Below are 10,072 nucleotides of genomic sequence, written 5' to 3'. Positions count from 1 at the left end.
CAAACCCCTGAAGCTTCCCTATAATCATGGCACAATTTTGCCTTACAGAAGTGAGCTTACTGCTTTTATCACTACTGGCCTTGGTGAGTATTCAACCTTACACTACTATCTGATTAAAGTACCAGGGCTCACTGCTTTTGGCTGCTGTCTTTAGAGATTGCCACAGAAGGTAATCTGTATCCTATTCTTAACATTCTCTTCTCTCCCGCCAGTGCTCTGCATGACCTCCTTCACTACACCCATGAACCTTATTAACCTCCAATCATAACAAATATTGTACTAAATAAGATTCTTAGAAATTTCAAAAAGTTAATAATTTTTCTAATTTGAAATTACCTTAACAGTTAAGAATGTATACTTGTGAAATTACTGACAACACAATATGCAACAGATTGAGTTGGGTGGAGGACATGAAAATGAGACAAAAATTAAAGAGCACACATGTTATACTTGAAGCCAATTTTGATCTAGTCACTAGTATATATAATTAGAGTCAAAGTCAATAAAAGCAACCAATGCGTGTATGTGGGGGGTACACATGGTGGTTAACACTGTTACCTGAGAGCAAAGAGGTCCTAGGTTTGACTCTGTCAGCTGTCCAGGCCCTTTCTGTGTGGACTCTCACATCATTTCTGTGTGTGGATTCTCTCTGGGTATTCTGGCTTCCTTAGTATTAACACTTTAATCAAGTCAAAAACATTATGTATTCCAATAATAATGGGCAATGCACATAAATCAGTCAGTGGATTACATTACTTTGACAGTACACAATTTATTTCAGTCTATAGCCTCTATGCCAGCTGTATATTTAAGTATAGGTTTCTGTTTTATTAGACTAAAGTGAAAAAAGCTTAATTTTTTAACAGTTGGCATATTGAATTCTCACATTCCATATGAAGTACGATTCTCATAAACACAGAGACAACTAAAAAACTGAAGAAGAAACAGAACAGCTGGTGTGTGTAACTTGTGATGAAAAATGTCCCTGAGTTTGGGAAAGTAAGTAAAATGAAAAATCGAAATGGAATGTTATTAATATAATGTTTTCTAGTTCACTCAGTGATTAGGCTATAAGCCATATTTGCTTCTGCACACTGTGCTTTTATTTTATATGCACTTATGCAATCTTATTTCTATGAGGCAACCACTGCACAGTGCCAGTTTAGATAATCTGTGCATTAGTTTTGCTAATTAAATAGTCAGGTGGTTTTGGTGCATACCAGATAGGAACAAGTGCCATAAACAGTGAGATTCAGTTTGATTGTCGTGGCACAACTTTGGCTACATATCACTCTTCCGTATCTTACAACAGCTTTTCTTTGTAGAAAAAAGGTGTCATGTACCAGCTGTGGCAGGTGGGTTGAGGACCTCTTTGCAGCACTTGAGAAACAAGTCTTTAACTCAGAATTCACACTTTAATTACTGGAAACAATGAACATAACAGGGCTGGACAGGAGCCAGCAGAACAAACTACTGTACAAAACACAATTAATCATAAATATACACAAACAAGCGCTTCTGCACACAGCAGGAGGTAAGCCAATGACACCAATGCAACGGGGAACAAGGGAAAGCACAGACAATATATACACAAGGGATAACGAGATATCAGGTGGACAGAATGACACTAACAAGGCAAGGAGGAAGCAAAACTGAATACAACACACATGTAACAGGAGACTAGGAAAATAAAACAGGAAGTGAGTTTACAGGTAAATAGAAGATGTGACACAACATAGGGAGCACAATGGGGACACGGGGATTTGAAGGGAAGGAGGAATTAAATACAAATAACTATAACTAAGAACAAGATCCAGAAAATAAAAAAGTAAGAATCTAACCCATAGGCAAACACAAAAGAAATTCAACAACAACAGAACCCCAAGGAACAAAAACACAAAACACTAGGCAAAAGGCCAAGGACCATGGAAAAAGGCAAGAAAAACAATGTAGAGCCAGGGGTGGGAGAGTATTAGTGAAAAAAAAACTGTAAAAATAGAATAGAATGCCTTTATTGTCATTATACAGGATGTACAATGAGATTGTAGAAAATTAAAAAGCAAAAAAAAAAAGTATTCCTTTGTTTTTGAATGTGAACATCAAAATATTTCAAACAATTTTAGGTAATTTCTAGGCAACTAATTCCCTAAAATCTTAATCCTTTCTTTAATATAATTGCATCTTCTGTTATTTTAAAATTATAACACACTATGAAGTGGTGCAGTCAGGTATATGCTATGTACAAAGTTGGTGGTTCACAAATAGCACAGTGTGAGAGAAACAAGAAAATCAATCCTGCTGGTTAGTCATGGGCTAAGTGATTTAATTATACTACTGTCATTAACAGTTGGTGAGTTCTGAGGCGAGAGGGAAGAAGGTAAAGGACCTGAAGAGGAATCGAAGAGAATGGATCCTTCCTCCTGCAAAGCTAATGGAGAATATTGATTACACCCATTTGGAATACATTGCAAAGGTCTCTTGGCTTCAACACATTGAAATCTTTGGTGCCAAACTTAGGATGTGTACATCATATGTACATTATATTGTGGAATAGTGGGTGCTTGGTTTCTGTCACATCATTTGGTGGTCTTTTACTAAGCCTGTAACGTTAAAACCTGTTTCCACTTGAAGAGAAACTATTTCAAACATTTGAGTCTTCAGATAAGAGAATTTGGCCCTTGGCTACAGACTGATATTTAATTTCTGTCAAAATAAAAAGACCAGCAGTATGACACTTTAAAATAACCCCAAGTCCTAGGTTTGTTAATTACAGCACAAAAATATGCTGGCCAGTGAAACAGCTGTCAGTGCAGATCTACTATTACAGGAAATTTTTTGAAGATTTGTTAATCGTAATTATGTCCAGTACAGTCAAAACCATAAATCACAGGGTGCAATTTTTGAACTAAAGAAGCATGCCATTTGGAAAATTCTGCATGAACAGCACACTTTCTTTTCAAGAGTAAAATGAAAATTTTAAACATAATTCAGGTCTGTACAGTATTTATTATGGTGGGATTCCTATGGTGGCATAAAATTAATAATAGATTCTTGTTTTTGCTGTCATTACAAAAGCGATTTGTAATTCCAGTAGAAAAAAGTTCTTGAACACAAACTTTTTTTGCAGCCAGTCAACATCTGAAGTGCCTCAACCTAACATAAAAGTAATTTATTGGTTCAATTTTCATTTTGGAACTATTTTAAAACCATGACTGGATGTTGAGAAAAGACCACCAGCTGATGTGTAATCAAAGCCAAAATATTTCGTGGGAAATTTATGGGCAAAATACCACACTGAAAATATTACCATGGAATTTAAAGTAAACACTAATTTGAATTCCTTTCAAGACAGAGGTGTTACTCAAAATTTGTTTTCCCTGATTTGTTTTCAGATACGCTCTGATAAAGACAGTGTTGAAAAAGTTGAATATTTCCTTTCTGGAGAAGGAGCGGACAAAAAACCATTCAACCTTTTTGTGGTGGACCGACTCACTGGGTTTGTACGTGTCACTGGTATACTGGACCGGGAAAATTGCCCATACTACAATGTAAGTCTTTTTTCTTTTGGAAACTGTCCCCATTTTATATATTAATGTGATGACAAACTCCCATGTTGACAACAAAGATCCAATGGTTAATATAAAATCAAAGCCTAGATTTGACTTTACTGTGCACAATCTTCTCTTCTGTGTATCACCAAATGAAAGTCATCGAAGTGCACTCCAGGTATCAGCTTCACTTCTATGAAATGCAGATGTCAAAGACTACACTGACAGCAATCACAATGCCAAAAAAGGCATTAGTATTTTTATATGGTAGAAGCCACTAGTGGTGACTAATAGTTTGGTGATAGATGATAGCTCACTAATTTTATTTATCTTCCAAGGAGTAAATGACAGGAAAATCATACCTAATGTAAAGAAACATTGCTCTGTGCAACAGAAATACAGTAGCACATTAACGGTTGCTGCACAAACTTTGACTACCATGGTGTCAGGGTCATCATTTCCCCTCCCCGAGAATTTAAAAAAATCAGCAGGCACTACAAAGTGCAATGCTCACTGAATGTAGGCTAAACATACGTGCACAAGTAGGTTACATTGTCCTTTTTATTCACACACTCATACATCAGGGCCACTGCCCACAGATCTACCAGGCGAGTTGATCTTTCTGAGACTCTGTTGGGAGTCTTCTAGAATAAAAATAAAATCATTTTAACATCTGACCCATTTGTTTTTGTTTAGTAAGCAACATGAGCTGTGTATACATGTATAATGTTTTTATTCAGAGAGATGAAATTTGTGCTTGAGGCACAAATTTATTGTTGTTTAACTGTCTGAAGGTTGTTAGGTATGATGAAACAGATCATATAAATCTATAGATGTTAGAACACAACTAATGATGGCAATGAAATAGATTAAAGTAAGTAAGTACTCTTTAGAGCTAAAGACAAGATTAATATTTTAGATTAATAATTAATAATCAATATAATAGTCAGCACCCCTACATTTATGATCTCATAGTTTATAAAGCATATATATATATATATATATATATATATATATATATATAATTAAATTAAAGCTGCAAGCAGTGATGTTCAGGCCCTTGCACCCGACGCATTGACCCGTGGCGCGTGTTCAAGGCATGCTGTGCTCGGAGGCTGTCGGGAGCTTCGTGGGCTCACCTTGATACTGTCAGCCCAGCAGGCTACCCATACCTCACATCATTCAGCTGCTGAACGTCTCCCACATCCACTAGGTGGCGTTGGTGAACGCCCACTAATTCAGCCTTAGTAAAAATAATTACGGCCTTATTAAAAATAATTCAGCCTTATTAAAAATAATTACAGGCTAATTAAAAATAGTACAGCCTAATTACACGTAACTTTACTTACAGGATAAATCCCTGTAAAATACGCGTAATTACGGCCTAAGGGCGGGCTGTAAAAGAAAGCGTTAGGTAATTCAGCCTTATTAAAAATAATTCAACCTTATTAAAAATAATTCAGCCTTATTAAAAATAATTACGGCCTTATTAAAAATATTTCAGCCTTATTAAAAATAATTACAGCCTAATTAAAAATAGTACAGCCTAATTACACATAACTTAAATTTACTTACAGGATAAATCCCTGTAAATTACGCGTAGTTACGGCCTAAGGGTGTATACGTTACCATATAAGGTAACGAAGGGCGGGCCGTAAAAGAAATCTAGAAATCTGGCCAAATTTATTAACCCTCCTAAAAACTGACTACCCAGGGTTGAGACCAGGAAGCAGAGTTGCAGTCTTACACGCCTCTCTGCAGCTTCTCTCCTCCTGCCATCCCCCCAAAACCCCATCCCCATAGAGTCGGTGCCTGCTCCCAGACCACTAACAACCAAAGCTAAAATCAGCAAAAAGCTATTTAAGCATAAAAATTCAAAAACAATAAATAATACAGCTTCATCAACTGCACCAAAAAATAAAACAATTAAATGTGGATTGTTAAACATTAGGTCTCTCTCTTCCAAGTCCCTATTAGTAAATGATTTAATAATTGATCAACGTATTGATTTATTCTGCCTTACAGAAACCTGGTTACAGCAGGATGAATATGTTAGTTTAAATGAATCAACACCCCCGAGTCACAGTAACTCAGAATGCTCGAAGCACAGGTCGAGGAGGAGGATTAGCTGCAATCTTCAATTCCAGCTTATTAATTAATCAAAGACCCAGACAAAGTTTTCATTCTTTTGAAAGCCTGACTCTTAGTCTTGTCCATCCTAATTGGGAAAATCAAAAACCTGTTTTATTTGTTATTATCTATCGTCCACCTGGTCCTTACTCAGAGTTTCTGTCTGATTTCTCAGACTTTTTATCTGATTTAGTGCTCAGTTCAGATAAAATAATTATAGTGGGTGATTTTAACATCCATGTAGATGCTGAGAATGACAGCCTCAACACTGCATTTAATCTATTGTTAGATTGAATTGGCTTCTCTCAAAATGTAAAGGAGCCCACCCACCACTTTAATCATTCTCTGGATCTTGTCCTAACATATGGCATAGAAACTGAAGACTTAACAGTATTCCCTGAAAGCCCCCGCCTGTCTGATCATTTCTTAGTAACATTTACATTTACTTTAATGGATTACACAGCAGTGGGGAATAAGTTTTATTACAGTAGAAGTATTTCTGAAAGTGCTGTAACTAAGTTTAAGGATCTAATTCCTTCATTGTTATGCTCTTCAGTGCCAACACAGTGCAGAGCAGCTACCTAAACTCTGCTCCCAGTGAGGTCGATTATCTCGTCAATAGTTTTACATCCTCACTGCGTATAACTTTGGATACTGTGGCTCCTCTGAAAAGGAAAACTTCAAATCAGAAGTGCCTGACTCCGTGGTATAATTCACAAACGCACAGCTTAAAGAAGATAACCCGAAAGCTGGAGAGGGAATGGCGTCTCACTAAATTAGAAGATGCTCATTTAGCCTGGAAAAAGAGTTTGTTGTGCTATAAAAAAGCCCTCCGTAAAGCTAGGACATCTTACTATTCATCATTAATTGAAGAAAATAAGAACAACCCCAGGTTTCTTTTCAGCACTGTAGCCAGGCTGACAAAGAGTCAGAGCTCTGTAGAGCCGAGTATTCCTTTCACTTTAACTAGTAGGGACTTCATGGATTTCTTTACAAATAAAATTTTAGACATTAGAGAGAAAATTATTCATAACCATCTCAAAGATTATTCTTCATGTTCGGCTGCTTTCAGCACTGCTGGTATTTGTTTTGACTCTTTTGCTCCAGTTGATCTTTCAGAGTTAACATCAATAGTTACTTCCTCCAAACCAGCAACATGTTTGTTAGATCCCATTCCTACTAGACTGTTCAAAGAAGTCTTTCCAATTATTGATGCTTCAATCTTAAAAATGATCAATCAGTCTTTATTAGTTGGCTATGTACCACAGACCTTCAAGGTGGCTGTAAGTAAACCTCTGCTTAAAAAGCGATCACTTGACCCAGCTGTCTTAGCTAATTATAGGCCAATCTCCAACCTTCCTTTTCTCTCAAAGATTCTTGAAAGAGTAGTTGTAAAACAGCTAACTGATCATCTGCAGAGGAACGGTTTATTTGAAGAGTTTCAGTCAGGTTTCAGAATTCATCACAGTACAGAAACAGCATTAGTGAAGGTTACCAATGATCTTCTTACAGCCTCTGACAGTGGACTCATCTCTGTTCTTGTCCTGTTGGACCTCAGTGCAGCTTTTGATACTGTTGACCATAACATTTTATTACAGAGATTAGAGCTTGCTATAGGTATTAAAGGTACTGCACTGCAGTGGTTTGAATCATATTTATCTAATAGACTCCAATTTGTTCATGTAAATGGGGAGTCTTCTTCACACACTAAGGTTAATTATGGAGTTCCACAGGGTTCTGTGCTAGGACCAATTTTATTTACATTATACATGCTTCCCTTAGGCAGTATTATTAGAAAGCACTGCATCAATTTTCATTGTTATGCAGATGATACTCAGCTTTACCTATCAATGAAGCCAGATGACACACATCAATTAGTTAAACTGCAGGAATGTCTTAAAGATATTAAGGCCTGGATGACCTCTAATTTCCTGCTTCTAAATTCAGATCAAACTGAAATTCTTGTTCTCGGCCCCACAAATCTTAGAAACATGGTGTCTAACCAGATACTTACTCTGGATGGCATTACTTTGGCCTCCAGTAACACTGTGAGAAATCTTGGAGTCATTTTTGACCAGGATATGTCCTTCAATGCACATATTAAACAAATATGTAGGACCGCTTTTTTGCATTTGCGCAATATTTCTAAAATTAGAAACATCCTTTCTCAGAGTGATGCTGAAAAGCTCATTCATGCATTTATTACTTCTAGGCTGGATTATTGTAATTCATTATTATCAGGCTGTCCTAAAAGCTTCCTGAAAAGCCTTCAGCTGAAATGATGCAGCTAGAGTACTGACAGGGACTAGAAAGAGAGAGCATATTTCTCCCATATTGGCTTCTCTTCATTGGCTCCCTGTTAAATCTAGAATAGAATTTAAAATTCTTCTCCTCACATACAAGGTCTTGAATAATCAGGCACCATCTTATATCAAAGACCTCATAGTACCATATCACCCCAACATATATATTAACCCTTTCTTTTCAATTCAATTCAATTCAATTCAATTTTATTTATATAGCGCCAAATCACAACAAACAGTCGCCTCAAGGTGCTTTGTATTGTGGGTAAAGACCCTACAATAATACAGAGAAAACACAACAGTTAAAACGACCCCCTATGAGCAGCACTTGGTGACAGTGGGAAGGAAAAACTTCCTTTTAACAGGAAGAAACCTCCAGCAGAACCAGGCTCAGGGAGGGGCAGTCATCTGTCACGACTGGTTGGGCTGAGAGGAGAGAAAAAAAGACATGCTGTGGAAGAGAGCCAGAGATTAATAACAATTAATGATTAAATGCAGAGTGGAGTATAAACAAAGTAAATAAGGTGAATGAAAAGAAGCAGTGCATTATGGGAACCCCCCAGCAGCCTAGGCCTATAGCAGCATAACTAAGGGGTGGTTCAGGGTCACCTGATCCAGCCCTAACTATAAGCTTGATCATAAAGGAAAGTTTTAAGTCTAATCTTAAAAAAATAGAGAGGGTGTCTGTCTCCTGAATCCAAGCTGGGAGCTGGTTCCACAGAAGAGGCGCCTGAAAGTTGAAGGCTCTGCCTCCCATTCTACTCTTATGTATCCTAGGAACCACAAGTAAGCCAGCAGTCTGAGAGGGAAGTGCTCTATTTGGGTGATATGGGACTATGAGGTCTTTGAGGTAAGATGGGGCCTGATTATTCAAGACCTTTGTTTGCACGACTGAATGTTTAAAATTTACAGGGACCACACCAGAAGACAAACTGCTATTAATGATGGCAAGTACGGATTGTCCTATACTAGGAAAAAGCTCTTTAAAAAAATTGAGGAGGAGCAGCATCACGGGGAGAACCTTGAGGGCTTTAATATGCCGAACCACATCCTCTAAGAATGCCAGAGTCACACGCTCAAACTGGTTAAAAACCTAATGATCAGATGTGAAATAAGACGTCCTCCAGGCAAGAAGCACCCCGCCACCCACTATCTCTGCATGTCTGTATAAATTTCTGAGTGAATAGGACTATTAAAATCTAGTTTTTTAAAGTATGCAACCCAGAGTATATTAATAAAAACTGATGTTAACACATCTGCCAACTTTGTGACATATAATTATGGGATGGGTGGGATGATCTAATAACTTAGAGTATGCCCATTTAGTTTATTTGGGTCAGCTCAGTCAGAAAACTGCTTCCAGGCCGTAAATATGAAAACTCTGACATCAGAAGATCAGTCTTGTTAACTTGGGGCAATAGTGGGAGCATGGACTCTAACTGCCGGTTTCAACAGCCGAAAAAAAAAAAGACAGACAAAAATTGAATATCAATTTGGAAAACCTTACATTCATGGAATTCATATAGTTGTCTAGATGCCATTTTATTGGTATTCTTCTAATGTCTGTTTTCTGGAAAACACCATAAGATTTGCTTCGATCAGTCACATTTACTTTCATTGCCCCAGTCCCGTCGCCAGATCTCACTCTTAAGGGGGGGCTTATGAAATCCAACAGGGGGGGGCACCACTATTATTAGCTTGATTAGTGATCTGGCTTGGGTGGGCGGGCCCAAGCGTATCAGTGGGCGGGCACGGCCCCCCAGGGCCCGCCCATAGCGACGGGTCTGCATTGCCCCACAAAACACACCCCACCCACATCCATCAAGTTAACACTGGTCTAATATACTTTAATTTGTGTGGTTCACTCATTATAAAGCACTGTGCAGAAATCTCTAATTTTTTTATATTTTACCGGAAATAGCTGCAGCCATTTATTGAAACATGTAAACATACATGGAAATGCAATTCATAAGATAAAAACAGAGCTTGAAATTGATATTTGTATGATTACCTTTATTCTTCAACACAATCTGAACTCTCATAGGCAGACTTCTGTAATTTCTTCAAGTTATCATTGGGAATAGGTCTCTT

General features: G+C 37.5%; 1 protein-coding gene across 1 annotated transcript in view; it reads left to right on the top strand.

Moving 5' to 3' along the window:
- The window catches only part of LOC115779410 (desmoglein-4-like), a 31,861-nt gene continuing 21,789 nt past the window's right edge, over positions 1-10,072 (top strand). Inside the window, 3 exon segments of the mRNA XM_030728055.1 lie at positions 1-83; positions 2,348-2,473; positions 3,393-3,548. Of these exon segments, the coding sequence (XP_030583915.1) occupies positions 27-83; positions 2,348-2,473; positions 3,393-3,548 (339 nt within the window). The 5' untranslated portion in view covers positions 1-26.

Source organism: Archocentrus centrarchus, chromosome 4 (assembly GCF_007364275.1).
Source record: "Archocentrus centrarchus isolate MPI-CPG fArcCen1 chromosome 4, fArcCen1, whole genome shotgun sequence".
NCBI classification, from domain to species: domain Eukaryota; kingdom Metazoa; phylum Chordata; class Actinopteri; order Cichliformes; family Cichlidae; genus Archocentrus; species Archocentrus centrarchus.
This window is presented reverse-complemented; position numbering and strand designations above follow the sequence as displayed.